This window comes from Propithecus coquereli, unplaced genomic scaffold (assembly GCF_000956105.1).
Source record: "Propithecus coquereli isolate 6110/MARCELLA unplaced genomic scaffold, Pcoq_1.0 Scaffold372, whole genome shotgun sequence".
Lineage (NCBI taxonomy): Eukaryota > Metazoa > Chordata > Mammalia > Primates > Indriidae > Propithecus > Propithecus coquereli.
The window spans coordinates 633,255-649,882 of NW_012149419.1; the positions used below are offsets into that span (position 1 = coordinate 633,255).

Consider the following 16,628-nt stretch of genomic DNA (forward strand, 5'->3'; position numbering starts at 1 on the left):
GATGGATGGACAGATATGGAAGAAACTAAGGGAGGAAAGTTCAGGGTTACCTTCATTTTTACTGTAGAATTTATTTCTAAAAGTTACATGGTAAAGTGGGCTTAGAAAGCAGTGTGATCTAGCAGGAAAAAGATTAGTTGAGGGGGTGTCAGAGAAATTTAGGTTCATCTCACAGCTGTGTCACTGCCTACCTGCAAGATTGTGGGCTGGCTGTTTAACATCTCTGAGCTTCAATTTCCACATCTGAAATGAGGAAATACTAACATCTGCCTTGTAGAGCTGGTGGCAGAAGTTCTTGGTACGTAGAAGTGCTTAATAGTTGTGAAGTGTCTTTATTTCTCCCCAAAAGTATACTCTTCTTTCTCCTTTAAATATGTTAGATGTGCTAGCTAGAAAATGTAGAAAAAAGGGAAAAGGATTAAAAATGTTTTTTAGATGGCATTGAATAATCAGAACAACAAAAAATTATGGGCTATCTGCACAACTAGTGACCAAAGATGTGAAACACAAAACAGGCTACAGGACCCCAAGGCAGCTAACAGGGACCAGAGGGGAGATGACAAATAAAGGCAACGGGCCTGTGCAGATCCAGTTCCTCAAGACCTGCCAATCGCAGCAAGTCAGAGGGACGTGGTTTGGATTTGTTTTGTAATTCCTCCATTTCTTACATAGTTCTGAAAACTAATACTTTTTAAAAAAAAAAAACTCAACTGGAATAGGTGTCAATTACCCTCCTTCAGAATCTCCCGTTAGACCCCTACCTCGAGACGGTCTCATTATTCCATTCTGGTGCAGTAGGAGTTGTTGTGATTGCACCAGTCTCACGAAAAGCTACTGACTTATATGGCCCATACATTTTTCTCTTTACCTTACAGAGTCACTCTCTAGGGTTAATCTGTATGTCATTTTTCTTGTCCTTAACATAAATAAAGCAAACTTTATTTTGTTCATAACTGATTTAATTATTAGATTTTAGAGCTTCACTATCCAATACAACAACCACTAGCCATATCTGGCTATTCACATATAAATTCATTAGCACGAAAATAAAAATCCAGTTCCTCAGTCTCACTGAGGCGCTCAATAGCCACGCGTGTCTGGTAGCTTCTATAACGGACAGTGCAGATAGAGAACATTTTCATTGTCACACAAAATTCTATTGCACAGTACTTCTCTGAAGAATTGGTTATTTGGGGGATTTATATTGTCTTATGTGTTGCACAAAAATCATATTGGTCTCTATGCAACTTCATGACTCCTTAAGAAGGTCGCCCATAGAATAGTGGTGATTTTACTCTGGGTGATGGTGATGTGAGATCACTGATCTGTAACTCTGATCTGTAACATCTTAATCCATTCCAAACTGAATTTTACAGGGTTTCTGTCCCCAGAAGGATTTCCCAAAGAGTGATAGAATGTTTTTTTCAACAGTTTCCCCCTGTGTCTTATGTCTATCTCAAAATGTCTGGGAGAAAGATCGCTGGTTTTTTTATGCGGCATGTCTGACTGCCTCATCAGCCTGACAAAACCAGGAGCATGTGATAAGTTCTGCTCTGCTGGGAGTCAGCTGGTGTCTTTAGCTCTCCTTCCTTCACTTTGCAACCAGGGACTCTACACGTTGCTTTTTAGAAAGGTCTATCAAGTCTCCCTTTACTCAACAGATTGTTGGCTTGCTCCTCTTTCTGTCTCCCAACAACCTAGCACATTATCTAAAACACACAGTAGGTGCTAAGAATGTGTTTGAATCAATGAGCTAAAAATGACTTTTGGACTTTTTTTTCAGAAGATCACAGGTTATTGAAATCTGGCTCTGCTCAGAAAAGTTCATGCAGGAAAATTTTAAGTCACAGTTTATGTGCTCCATTAACCAGGTGGCTTTTTCTTTTTCTAATATGGGATTTAATCCACAGGTTTCTTAATTAAGGAATTATATAAACCATGCCTGTGTTTCCTTTCTGTATATTCCCACAAGAAGCTGTTGACATTTTTTTATTTACTTTGAGCATCTCTGTAAGGCTGCAACCTCAAACAGTAAAAGAAAACACTTAGAAGTCTCCTGTCTCCAGAACTTCCTTTGGTAGTATGTTGATTGTCAGTGTTAAATTTTAAGGAGTGAAGATACTTAAAAGAATGTCATTACATTGCTGGCCTTGATGTTGTAGTTATGGAATAATGTCATTATAAATACCAGCTTTTTAAAAAAATCATTCTGAAGAGTACATTACCATTCATTCATTTACTCACCAAATAATTATTGACAGACAGCATTCCACACATTGCAAGTTAATGATTTGAACCAAAGACTAAAGAATTGCACAATTTTAGATTATCTGGATGTTTAAAAAAACTGAGGTTGATGACAGCTTTGAGCATTTTTTGGAGCAGTTGTACTTCCTAAAATTGTAATTAGTTCTATTTTAAAAGAAATCATAAACCGTGTCCCTAAGTTAGCTGCATTCACATTTAAAAATAGCCTTCCACATACTGGAATGAGTTGACAGAGTACAACTTTCAAACTGTATAGATAACTTACCCCTGAATAAATAATCTTTGTTTTTGGAGAGGTATTCACTAATGAGGCCTTGCAAAAATTGAGTCAGCTGCTATACCACTGACATTCGTTAAAGTGATCTGTGTATCTGTTTATTTGAGGCTAAACCCAAAGGTCTTTGGAGGTCAGATTTGTTTCATTGCTTGGCATGAAGGTGATGTCCCCTGGGATTTGCCAGTTATTGCTTATATTTGACTGTGGTAGGCCCCAGCACAGTAGTAATGCCTGGGTAGATTGGGGCCTGTCCTCCTAAACTGCTGATACCTGCTGGTGGGGGTGGTACAGTGAGCAGCTGAGTTCAGCCAGTGGCAAGCCCTGTCCATCTGACAAGGGTGGTGCACAGTGGCAGTGTGTGGCATCTGTATTTATAAACTTCAGCACATACCTCCAGTGTGGAGGTGATCGTCTCTTCTTTTGTCCTCTCCCTTTCCATTCTCATCTATATTACTTGTTTTAAGCCCTGGAGGAAAAATTAGGGATGAAAATTGAAATTACAATTTCAATAGGAAAATATGTTGCATTTATTTGGGCTTTAATACTTTCATTCAGCAAACATTTGTTGAAAACCAAGTATCTCCCTGGTACCAGGCTAGCTGCTGGGAATTCTAATGTGGCCTTCAAGGACTCCTCGTCGTTGGGGGAAAGAGAGACTTGAGGCTGGACTCTTAGGAGGCCATGTGATAGCTGCTGCGATGCAGATATTTAAAGATTTAATGAAAGCTTCTGCCTGGAGGAGTCTGGGAGAGAGGGTCACAAAGAGTGTAACTTTTACCTATAGGAAATGAGAGCCACTTTTTGAATACCTGCATAATCAGGATTTTAAAAAGATCATTCTGGGAATTACCTGTGAGATGACAGGAAGCAGATCAACCAGGAAATCATGCCATTCCTGTCTTGGAATAAGGAAGTCGTGGCAGTCATTAGCATGCTGCTCCTGTCCAAATGAGTCACTGCGAAGTGTTTTATCTCTAGCACCCTAAGACTGTAATGATCACCAAGTCATACTCAGGACGTGATCTGTCAGTCTAAAGACATGTTTAAGTGGGGAGAAAATAAAGAGGTAGAGTATGGAAACTCAAAAAGAGAGGAAAGTAAGTTTTGAATGTGTTTTAGTCAAACCTATTTGTCCAAAGGAACTTTTTTAGCATATAGGAAGGCAAGATTTAGAACACAATCTATTTTTTTTTTTGTTTAGAGAGCTGGTATGCCACAAAAATGTAGAGTATGTGATGTTATATTAGGCCTGCTGAAAGCTGAGCTTGGTGTCTGGCCCCAGAGGCTTGAGAGGAATGTACAGGATTAAAAGTTTAAAATAAAAACAGCTAAGATATCAAGCTTTTAAAACATTGACCCAAATGATTGGAATTCAGTTAGGAAAATGTGTCTTTCTTGGAGGAACAAAAAACTAAAACTAAAAACACAGAACACTTTTAGGAGAATGGCTTGACCTACTTGCATGGCGGTGGAATGTCTGTGGTTTCATTTGGAATGCGTAAGTTTCCGATTCGAAAGAGCAATCTCCTTAGCTCCCGGAGATCACACCCTGCTGCTGGGAAGAGAAGCCCAGCTACTGATCTTTATTTCCTTGCTGCCTGGCTGTTCACGTCCATTCTGAAATGGTGGCCAGCTCTGTGGGCCATCTGTCCCAGCCCGTCAGGCACTGCACACCTGCTGTGTGCCTCACGCCCACCAGGTTCTGAGGGATGTGATACACACACACACACACACACACACACACACACACACACACACACTTATAAAAGACTAAAAATGTTCTAAGAGAACAGAAAGTCCTGAGAGAACGCAGAGGAAGAAGTAGTGTCTTCTGATTTGAGGTGGGGAAGCAGAGAGTAGGGAAGCCTTCGGTGGAGAGGGGCCATTTGAGTTGGGCCAAGGACAGAGTGCCTTTGCTCAGATAAATATGCAAAAATAAAAAAATAGAGCATGTTAAAAGAACAGGAAGTGAATGATTCACTTGGAAGGGCTACTGAGAAATAGTGGTAGATAAGACACAGAGCCTTGACCAACTTGCTGAGGAGTTTGAACTTTATCCTGTAGGTAGTAGAATGTAGCATGATTAGCATCTTCCACCTCTTCTGATAAGCATTAAAGAGCTGCTGATGGGGATAGACCTTGCCTCCCTTGCCAGTTCTGAGATAATAAAAGAAAGAAAGAGTACCTGTGGAATTCTCCATTCCTCCCATGTCTGTGATTATTTTTGTTTGTTCTAATTTGGAGAAATGGGTAGGCCAGGTGCTGTGGCTCACGCCTGTAATCCTAGCACTCTGGGAGGCCAAGGTGGGAGGATCACTTGAGGTCAGGAGTTCGAGACCAGCCTGAGCAAGAGCGAGACCCCCGTCTCTACTAAAAATAGAAAAAATTAGGCAGGTGCGGTGGCACATGCCTGTGGTCCCAGCTACTTGGGAGGCTGAGGCAGGAGGATTGCTTGAGCCCAGGAGTTTGAGGTTGCTGTGAGCTAGGCTGACGCCATGGCACTCTACGCAGGGCAACAAAGGAAGACTGTGTCTCAAAAAAAAGAGAGAGAGAAATGGGTAGAAAATGGCAGCCCATAAAGCCTCTTCTAGGACCCACATTGGAATGGGCAAGAATAGGTTCATGTTTCTAGTTTTCTATTTATCTCATTCGATTCTCAGCCAGATTCTTTGCTTGGTCCCGGGTATACAAATGAGACACAGTCGATGCCCTCAATGAGGAAACCAGTAGGGAATTCAGAGAAAGGGACACAAGTCAAGTGTTGTAAGTTCTTAGAAATGTTCAGAGGAACATTTCTGAGGTTCCAAGGAAAGAGAGGTCAGTTTGGGGGATGGGAGTAAGAAACACCATCCAGAGGCAGAATGTTTAAAGATGAGAGGAGTGGGAAACTATGTGTGGAAGAAGATCAGCATTAGCAAAGACACAAAGCATGAAGGAAGGGTAAAGTAGCCAAGAGTGCTGGAGAAACCTGTTACTTAGGATGCAAGAGGAAATGCTACAAGAGAAATAGGTGTACCAGGGCCATGTCATGAAAGGCTTGCTGGCCGTGCTTGAAGATTTGGACTTGATCTTTAGGACAGGATTTTATTTAAGTGAGAAGTGCCATGATCAGCTTTGGTGTTTGAAAAAAAAATCTCTCTAGTGGCTAGTGTGGTGAGGGAGGCAAAACTGGAGCCAGTGATAACAGAAAACGGTCACAGTAGTCAGGCAAGGATAAGGGCCTGAGCTGGTGCAATTCGTTGCTTCTAGCCTTCTCCTTGGCACTTCATCTCTGAAAGGTCTGGGTCAGCAACTGAAAAATGAGGATTTGTTACAAAGCATACTTCTGTCATCTTGTAAATAAACCGTGGTCTGACTTCTCACATTAGCCAAGGGAAAATAGGGCTAGGGCAGCTCTGGGAAGGAAGCCTTTCCACCACAGGAATTTGTTCAATAAATGCCAAACCCCCATATCTTTGGTGATGTTAAGGGCACAGAGGGATGGGAAGATATGACTGAAAACTGAATTTATGGTGGTTTCTAAGAATGGACTGTTGATTTGCTTTATTGAGATATAATTTACATACCATAAAATTCACCCTCTTAGCAGTGTGCTGTTCAGTGAGTTTTAGTATATTCACAGAATTTTACAACTGTCACCCCTATCTAATTTCAAAACATTTTTATCACCCCAGAGAGAAACCCATTAGCAGTCACTCCCATTCTCCCTTCCCCCAGCCCTGGGCAACCACTAATCTACTTTCTGTCTCTATGCCTTTATATGTTTCTGGACATTTCCTACAAGTGGAATCATAAAATATGTGGTCATGTGTGACTGGCTTCTGTTGGCATAATGTTTTCAAGGTTTATACATGTTGTAGCATGTATCAGTACTTCATTCTCTATGGCTGAATAATATTCAACTGTATAGCTATGCCACATTTTATTTATTCATTCAACAGGTAAGAGACATTTGGCTTGTTTCTACTTTTTGGCTATTGTGAATAATGCTGCTATAAACATTTGTGCATAAGTTCTTGTGTGGACATATGTTTTCATTTCTTCTGGATGTATCCCTAGGAATAGAAATGCTGGGTCATATGGTAACTTTTGTTTAACTTTTTGAGAAACTACCAAAATATTTTCCAGGATGGCCACACCATTTTGGATTCCTGCTAGCAATGTATGTACATCTGGATTTCTTCATAACCTCACCAAAATTTGTCTGTGTTTTTATTATACCTAGCCTAGTGGATATGTGGCGGTGTCTCATTGTGGTTTTGGTTTGCATTTACCTGAGGAGTGATGATGCCGCTCATCTCTTTATGTGCTAATGTCTTCTTTAGAGAAATGTCTATCTAAATCATTTTTGCCCATTTTTATTTGAGTTATCTATCTTTTTCTGTAAGAGTTCTTAATATATTCTGAATACAAGTCTCTTACCAGATATGTAATTTGAACATTTTTCTCCCATTCTATGGATTGTCTTTTCACTTTCTTAAAGTTATCCTTTAAGCACAAAAGTTTTTAATTTTGTTGACTTCCAATGTATCTATTATTCTTCTATTGCTTGTGCTTTAGGTGTCATATCTAAGAAACCATTGCCTAACCCAAGGTTGCAAAGACTTATTCCTATGTTTTTTCCTAAGACTTTTTCAGTTTTAGCTCTTATATTTAAATTTTTAGAACATTTCTAGTTAATTTATGTGTATAGTGTGAGGTGGAGGGTCCAATTTCATTCTTTCACTTGTGGATATCTAGTTTTCCCCACACCACTTACTGAAAAGACTGTTCTTTCCCCATTGAATTGTCTTGGCAACCTTGTCGCAATTGACCATAAATACAAGAATTTGTTTCTGGACTCTCAAATATATTCTCTTCACCTATATTTCTATTCTTATGCCAGTACCACAAAGTCGTGGTTACTATAGTTTGATAATAAGTTTTGAAATCGAAAAGTGTGAGTTTTCTAACTTTGTTCTTTTTCAAGCCTTTTTAGCTACACTAGGTCTCTTATATTTCCATATGAATTTTAGGATCAGCCTACCAAATTCTGCAACAAAGCCAGCTGGAGTTTTGAAAGAGATTACAAATCTGTAGATGAATTTGGAGAGTATTTCCATCTTAACAATAGTAAGTCACTGATCCATGGCCATAAAATGTCTTTCCATTTACTTAGGTCTTCTTTAATTTCTTTCAGCACTATTTTGTAGTTTTCAGCATACAAGTATTACACTTGTTTTGTTAAATTTATTCCTAAATATTTTACTCTTTTTGATGATACTATAAATAGAATTATTTTCTTAATTTTATTTTTGGATTGTTCATTTCTAGTATATAGAAATGCAATTGTTTTTTGTATGTTGATCTTGTATCCTGTGACCTTGCTGAACTTGTATATTAGTTCTAATAGGTTTGGGGTTTTTTTCTTTTTTTGTGGATTCCTTAGGCTTCTCAGTATATAAGATTATGTGAACAGAGACAGTTTTACTTCCTCTTTCCAATCTGCATGTTTTTGTGTCTTTCTTTCCTAATTTCCCTGATTAGAACCCCTAGTATGATGTAGGATATAAATGGCAAGAACAGAAATCCTTATCTTGTTTCTGATTTCAGGGGGAAAACATCCAGTCTTTTATCATTAAGTATGATGTTAGCTCTTGGTTTTATATAGATGTCCTTTATCAGGTTGAAGATGTCCCTTCTGTTCATAGTTTATTATGTGCTGTTTTTATGAAAAGGTGTTGGATTTTATCAAATGCTTTTCCTGCATCTATTTTGAAACGATCATGTGAGTTTTTCCCCTTTATTCTGTTAGTATGGTATATTACATTAATTGATTTTTCAGATGTTAAACCAACCTTGCATTCCTGGGATATATCCCACCTTGTCATCTTTTTTATATGTTGATGGATTCAGTTTGCTAGTATATTGTGTGGATTTTTGCATTTGTATTCTTAAAAGATATTAGTCTCTAGTTTTCTTGTGCTGTCTTTATCTGGTTCTGGTATCTAAGTAATATTGGCCCCATAGAATTCAAGTGGGGAAGTGTTCCCTCCACCTCCTCTATTTTTTGGAAGAGTTTGCAAAGGATTGGTTTTAATACTTCTTTGAACATTTGGTAGAATTCATTAGTGAAGCTCTCTGGTCCTGGATTTTTCTTTGTGGGAATTTTTAAAATTACTTATTCAATTTCTTTCCTTGTTATAGGTCCCTACACAATTTTACTACTTTTTCTTTCAACCCTAAATATTTACTTGTTAAGTCATTCAAGAAATATTTATTGAGTACCTATTATATCCAGACCCTGTTCTTGGCACAGAGGTTAAACAATGAATAAACCAAAAGCCCTGGCCCTCTTGGAAGTTAGCATTCTCATATTCTATCTCTCTCTCTTGCTCTCATGCTCTCTCTGTATATGTATTTTTGTTTATTTATATTTATTGTATCAATAGTTCTATGCCTTGTAAAAATATAGCTACATGTCATTGGTAAGGAAAGCAGGTCCTTAGGTTTGCTGTGTATATTGTTGTAGTTTACATAAAGTCTAAGGTATCCTTGAAGAAAGTTGTGTACGTGGGAAATGTAATACAGTCATGTGCCACATAACGATGTTTTGGTCAACAACAGATGGCATACACAACAGTGGTACCATAGGATTATACTGGAGCTTAAAAATCCCTATTCCCTAGTGCTGTAGCTATTGTGATGTTGTAGCACAATAGACTACTCACGTGTGTGTGGTGATGCTGGTGCAGACAAACCTACTGTGCTGCCAGTCGTATAGTGTAGCACATACAACTACATACAGTGTATAATACTTGATAGTGGTAAAAATAGACTGTTACTGGTTTAATGTTTTTATTATACTTTTTATCATTATTTTAGAGTGTATTCCATATACTTATTTTGAAACAGTTAACTACACACAGCCTCAGGCAGGTCCTTCAGGAGATATCCAGAAGACGGCACTGTTATCATAGGAGACGATAGCTCCGTGCATGTTATTGCCCCTGAAGACCTTCCAGTGGGAAGAGCTTGAAGGGTGGAAGACAGTGATACTGATGGTCCTGGCCTAGGCTCACGTGTGTGTTTGTGTATTAGTTTTTAACAAAAAAAGTTTAAAAAGTAAAAAATAATTAAAATTAAAATTTTTTTAAATAGAAAAAACTTATAGAATGAAGATACAAAGAAAAAAATCTTTTTGAACGGCTGTACAATGTGTTTGCATTTTAACTTAAGTGTTATTGCAAAAGAGCCGAAAGGTTTAAAAGTTTATAAAGTTACAGTAAGCTAAGATTAATTTACTGTTAAAGAAAGAAAGAGATTTTTTTTATAAATGCAGTGTAGCCTAAGAATACAGTGTTTATAAAGACTCCTATCGTGTACAGTAACGTCCTAGGCCCTCCCATTCACTCGCCACTCACTCACTGCCTCACCCAGCGCTACTTCTAGTCCTGCAAGCTCCATTCGTGGTAAGTGCCCTATACACGTTTACTATTTTTTTATCTTTTATACTGTATTTTTACTGTACCTTTTCTATATTTAGATATACAAATAACCATTGTGTTACAATTGCTTGTAGTATTCAGTACAGTAACATGCTGTACAGGTTTGTAGCCTAGGAGCCATAGGCCATACCACACAGCCTGGGTGTGTAGTAGGCTGCACCATCTAGGTTTATATAAGTATATTCTATAATGTTTGCATGATGACGCATTTCTCACAACTTATCCCGTAGTTATGTGATGCATGACTGTGTGTTATTATTACAATCACATTTATATTGGTGCTTACTGTTGGCATTGCTACAAGGACATGACTTTAATACCTCTATTCATTATCATCCTCACAACCATCAAGTACCTTCTACTCCGTATGATCATCAGTAGAAGCATGTATTAGTTTCCCAAACTGGTGTCTTAAAACAACAGAAATATATTCTCTCACTGTTATGGAATCTAGGAGTCTGAAAGGTATCAGTAGGGCCATGCTCTGAGACTTGGGTAGAATCCTTTCTTGTCTCTGCCTGGCATCCGGTGGTGGCCATTAACCCTTGGCATTCCTTGGTCTGCAGCTACATCACTCAGATCTCTGCCTCTGTCATTACATGGTGTTCTCCTTGTGTGTCTTTGTGTTCACATGGTGTTTTTTCTTCTTATAAAGACACCAGCAAGGCCGGGCGTGGTGGCTCACGCCTGTAATCCTAGCTCTCTGGGAGGCCGAGGCGGGCGGATTGTTTGAGCTCAGGAGTTCAAAACCAGCCTGAAGCAAGAGCGAGACCTCGTCTCTACTAAAATTAGAAAGAAATTAATTGGACAACTAAAAATATATAGAAAAAATTAGCCGGGCATGGTGGCGCATGCCTGTAGTCCCAGCTACTCGGGAGGCTGAGGCAGGAGGATCGCTTGAGCCCAGGAGTTTGAGGCTGCTGTGAGCTAGGCTGATGCCACAGCACTCACCCAAACAACAGAGTGAGACTTTGTCTCAAAAAAAAAAAAAAAAAAAGACACCAGTCATCTTAGCTTGATCACATCTACAAAGACTTTATTTCCAAATAAAGTCATATTCACAGGTACCAGGGGTTAGAACTTCAACTTACCTTTTGGGGGGATATAATTCAACCCATAACAGAGCAGTGTGCTCTAACTCTGAGATCATTGAACAGAAGCCTCATCTTAATAACATGACTAATTTTAGTAACTTTTATGGAAGTTTCATGGTATATTTCTCTGTCTTTAAAAAATAATGTCCTAGCAGCACAATTCACAATTGCAAAGATGTAGAAACAACCCAAGTGCCCATCAATACATGAGTGGATTAATAAAATCTGATATATGTATACCATGCAGTTCTACTCAGCCACAAAAATCAATGGTGACCTCTTAAATTATCCTGGATAGAGCTGGAGCCCATTCTACTGAGTGAAGTATCACAAGAATGGAAAAACAAGCACCACATGTACTCACCATCAAATTGGTATTAACTGATCAACACTTCAGTGCACATATAGTAGTCACATTCATCGGGTGTCGGGCAGATGGGGGGGAGGAGGGAATAGGTATGTACACACCTAATGGATGCAGTGCGCACCATCTGGGGAATGGACACGCTTGAAGCTCTGACTCAGGTGGAGCAAGGGCAATATACGTAACCTAAACATTTGTACCCCCGTAATATGCTGAAATAAAAAAATTTAAAAAAAATAAATAATGTCCCTTCCCTATCATACAAAAAGTCCTGAGGTATAATCGAACACACACATTTTGTCTTCTTCTAAGCATAAATGCTGGAAACTAAGCAGAGACGAGTGATTCTCTAACTAGGGCTTGTAAAAGATATTCAAAAGTAGCATTTCTCAAATCACAGTATATATGCCCCCCAAAATAAAACAGAATCATTTAAGAGTTTGTGAATGACTGTTTGGAACAGCAGTTGACTGCTCATATACACTATTCCCCTTGCCAAAGTAACAGAAATCTTACACATAGACCAGTTTAAGCAATGCCAGATCCATAGTGAAATAAAATAACATGGCTTATGAAATCGTATTCATGTGTTGGAAAATGCTATATACATGACAAGTGATATGTCTATATCTATAGACACATAGATATAGATATATGTAAAAGGACAAGTACTAAGAACAGAATAGTATCTTCTGAGCCTTTAATGGTCCCATTGCTAGTTTCAATTCTGTTTTTAATAATGCTCCCAAGTATTTTCTTTATCCACAATGCTGTCATCTCTACTCTGTCACAATGCAAATATATTTGAGTGTCTGTCATTCTGTAGTATTCTGGTGTGGTGAATATAGCACTCTTGGGAGCAGGACTGGAAAATCTGGATTCCTTTTTGAAAACAAAGCCCATCCCCCAAACTAGTGCCCTGTTCCTCTAGCAAAGAAATGCTGAGACATCATGCATATTTGTTGCTCTCACCAAGTCTTGGACGTACACCTTCCATGTTTAGGTATTTGTTCTTTGGTTGTTTTCTTTTCCCATTTTGAACTAAGGCATTGACTAATTCTGACATTCCTATTGCTGCTTCATCCATTTCTGTTCAAGTTTCAATTATGAAATGAGATTGAAAACTTTAATTCTCTTTTATTTTTCTTTCTTTTAAAATAATGCAGGGCAATCTAGAGCAGCCATGATACCTCCCAAGCATCCACGGCAGCCCAAGGGAGCTTTGGATGATACCATTGCCTTTGGAGGAAAAACAGACCAAGAAGCACCTAATGCTTCTCAACCCACACCACCCCCACTACCAAAGAAGATGATCATAAGAGCCAATACAGAGCCGCTCTCCAAAGACCTCCAAAAATCCATGGAAAGTAGTCTGTGTGTCCTGGCTAATCCCACCTATGATATCGACCCCAACTGGGATGCCAGCAGTGCTGGCTCTTCCGTCAGCTGTGAACTTAAGGGACTGGACATTGAATCTTATGATTCCTTGGAGAGACCTTTGCACAAGGAGAGACCTGTCCCCTCAGCAGCAAACAGCATCTCCAGCTTAACCACTCTCAGTATTAAGGACAGATTTTCCAACAGCATGGAGTCCTTGTCCAGCCGGCGTGGTCCCTCTTGCAGGCCCGGCCGAGGCATTCAGAAGCCACAAAGACAAGCACTTTATCGAGGACTTGAGAATCGGGAGGAAGTGGTGGGTAAAATCCGAAGCCTTCATACAGATGCGTTGAAGAAACTGGCTGTTAAATGTGAAGACCTCTTCATGGCTGGGCAGAAGGACCAGCTCCGTTTTGGGGTGGACAGCTGGTCAGACTTCAGGCTAACCAGCGACAAACCATGTTGTGAGGCAGGCGATGCAGTTTACTATACTGCTTCATATGCAAAAGATCCACTTAATAACTATGCAGTCAAGGTAAGAAAATATTATAAATCTCATTTTAATCTTACCAACACACTATTATTGGGTTGGATCCATTCCTCTCTCCTCCTTTCTTTCCTCTGTTCCTCCATTCTGCAAGCATCGAGCATCTACCTTACACCAGATAGTATTATAAGCAGGGGCTTATTTATTATTTAGAGGAGAAAACAGACGTGTAAAGAGACAGAGTTACAACAGTATACCGCACGCTAGGATGTAGTTAAACGGGAATTCTGTGGGAGCTTGGAAGGACCTTAACGCAAACTCTAGAAGTCAAAGAAGTCTTCTGAAAGTAGATAATCCTTGAGCTGCAGCTATTTGTAAGGGTTACCTGTAAAAATGAGGTCTTTTATGTACCTTTCACTCCATGTTTCTGTCTTTATTCTCTACCAAATAAGAGACTCTTCTCTACCCTACTCTATAACTCCTCAGGTTTCTAGAGAAACATTTTTATAGAGGAAGATAATTAATATTTGTTGATATGCCAGGAACTTTATTTTATGTAATTTAATCTTCTCGACAGCTTTATGAGATTAAGATCTTTTTCTCCATTTGACAGATGAGGACAATGAAGGCTCAGAGAGGTAAGCTAACTTGCTTAGGGTCACACAGCTGGCAAGCAGTAATTTTCAACACAGATATCTCTGACTTTGTAATTGCACTTTGTCCATCATGTTACTTATTAATTTCTTACATGTGTGTTGCTCATTCCAGACAACCCACTACTTTGAGACAGCTAAAACTCTTGATATCAAGAATTCTTGCCCAGTTATATTCACTGTAACAGTAAGCCATAGGATTCATCAACAAACAAATAAGGCGTGGACTTTTAAGTCCAAAAGATTTGGGTTCAGATCCTAGCTCTCTCACTCTGTAGCTTTGTCAATAATGGTACCCGTCTTACAGGCTGTTGTTTGATGAAAAGAGAACAAAATGTCCCTGATAAGTGTTCATTTCTTTCACTATCCGCTAGCTTCTTCCCTAGGTTACTTTAAGAGAGTAAAAGTCTTTGAGCCTCAATTTCCTCCTTTTTCAGATGTTTACAGTGATAATCCGTCTACTCTATGGGATTGAGGTGAGGATCAAGTGAGATAATGCATGTGAAAGGGTTTTGAAAAATACAAAGCTCTGTGTAAACTTAAGGTAATGTTCTCCATTCCCTTAGTCCCTTTTCACTGATTCTATTCACTGGTTCAAAACCAATTAACATATCTAAATGACTTTTACATGTTAATTTGGCTTAGAAGGACCAGATGGTATCTTAGTAAATTCATGGATAAGGTAAAAGATTGGCCTTACCTGTCTATCAAGGCAAAATATGTGTTTGGAACAGACCTTCAACTAGCTGCTCTCTGCAGTTGGAGCACCTACTCTACTTCACTGTCTGGTGGCACTGGCAGAGTGACCTTGTGCTCCAGCCCACACTTTTTAAATTAAACTGAGGGGTAAACTACAGAGCGGGGATCTGGATTTGAGTTAATACATTACTATCGAGTCTAACAAGGCGTTTTGAGATTCTGTGTAGCACTTGGGAGCTGTTGTATCAATTGGGGTTATGGTGCCTTTATCTGTCTTGGGCCTTTATTGCTGCAAGATCACCAATACAGGATGAGTACCTATTTCAGAAAGGGGCACTGAACTATCTGTTCTTTCAAAACAATTGAGAAGTAGGGCTTGACTAACTTGATGTATTATTGCTGTGCAATCTTGTCTCCTTCCCAAATCAATGGTCTGGTATTGATTTCTTTGCTTATAATGATGCAAAAGCAATCTCCAAAGAACAGGTGGCAAGTGGTTATATACTGGGAGTTGTTGCCAGGTTTGGGAAAGGATGTTTTACGCTAAATGCTGAATATAAATGTCTCTTTGAAGACCCTCTTGTGTTTCCAAAAGTGCCCAATTGATTGTACAACCTTAGAGGAATAAACTACTAAACTACTAGGGCTCTGTGAACCCCACCTTCGCAGAGATAAGCAAAAGAAACCAGCAGTTAACCCGCACAAAAACTCTTTTTTCTGTTTGTCTTCTTAAAATATCCCTTCCCATACTAATTGAATTTAGAGTACTCTAACAGGTGTGACTGTCTCTTAAAGAGACTAAAAGGTCTTTAAAATGTTGCAAAAGGAAATCAGTGGTAGAATTTAGCAATTTAAAAGCCAAAGGATACTACCCCTACTCCTTAAATACCAAATCCACTGCAGTGTTAGAGTACTAAAATCTTTACTTTGTGTGTTCTCTTAGTTTGCTCGGGCTGCCATAACAAAATGTAGACTGTATGGCTCAAACAGCATACATTTATTTTCTCTTGTTTCTGGAGGCTGAAAAGTCCCAGATCACAGCTGCAGCCTATTTGGTTTCCGTTGCGGGCTGTCTTCCTTGTTTTCACCTAGCAAGCAGAGGGGGAGAAGTGAGAGGGAGGGGGAGGGCATGCTGTGGTATCTCTTCTTATGCAGACACCAATCTTACTGTATCAGGGCCTCACCCTTATGACCTCATTTAACCTTAATTACTTCTCTGTGAGACCTGTCTCCAAATACATTCACTTAGCTCCAAAGGTCTCATTCATTTTACCATCAACTCTGAAGTCTGAGGTCAAAATCTCATCTAAATATCATCTAAGTCAGATATGGGTGAGATTCAAGGTATGATTCGTCCTGAGAGAAATTCCTCCCTATCTATGAACATGTGAAACCAGACAAATTATATGTTTCCAAGATATAACTGTGAATAGGCATAGGGTAGACATTCCCATTCCAAAAGGGAGAAATCAGAAGGAAAGAAGGAAGGAATGATAGGTCCCAAGCAATTTTAAATCCTGGCAAGTCAAATTTTATTAAATCTTAAGGCCCAAGAGTAATCCTCTTTGGCTGGATACTCTGCCCTCCAGGCTCACTGGGGTGGCCGCATCACCACCGTGGTTCTACAGGGCAGCCCCACCGCGGAGGCACTGGTCACAGACATCCTGGCCCTCCAGATCTAGAGAGGCAGCCTCACCCTTTGAAACCACAGATGGACCAGCCTTGCCCGCTGGGCTTGTGGTAGGAACAGCAGCCCTGAGGTCTCGGTGTCACCTTCAGAGTCATTCTTCCCTTTCTTTGAAGAACAGTACATGTTAGCAGCCAAATAGCTCCACGATCTGGAAGTTCAGCAGCCTTCCCTTCATTTCGTCCCACTTTGTCTGTCCTTTCTAGTTCAAACTGGTAGTGTCTTTGCTAGTATA

General features: G+C 39.4%; 1 protein-coding gene across 1 annotated transcript in view; it reads left to right on the top strand.

The window, feature by feature from the left end:
- Positions 1-16,628, top strand: part of LOC105816443 (pseudopodium-enriched atypical kinase 1-like) — a 41,170-nt gene that overhangs the window by 11,261 nt on the left and 13,281 nt on the right. The window contains exon 3 of the mRNA XM_012651859.1: positions 12,657-13,402. Coding sequence (XP_012507313.1) covers positions 12,657-13,402 — 746 coding nt within the window. The remainder of the gene's footprint in view (positions 1-12,656; positions 13,403-16,628) is intronic.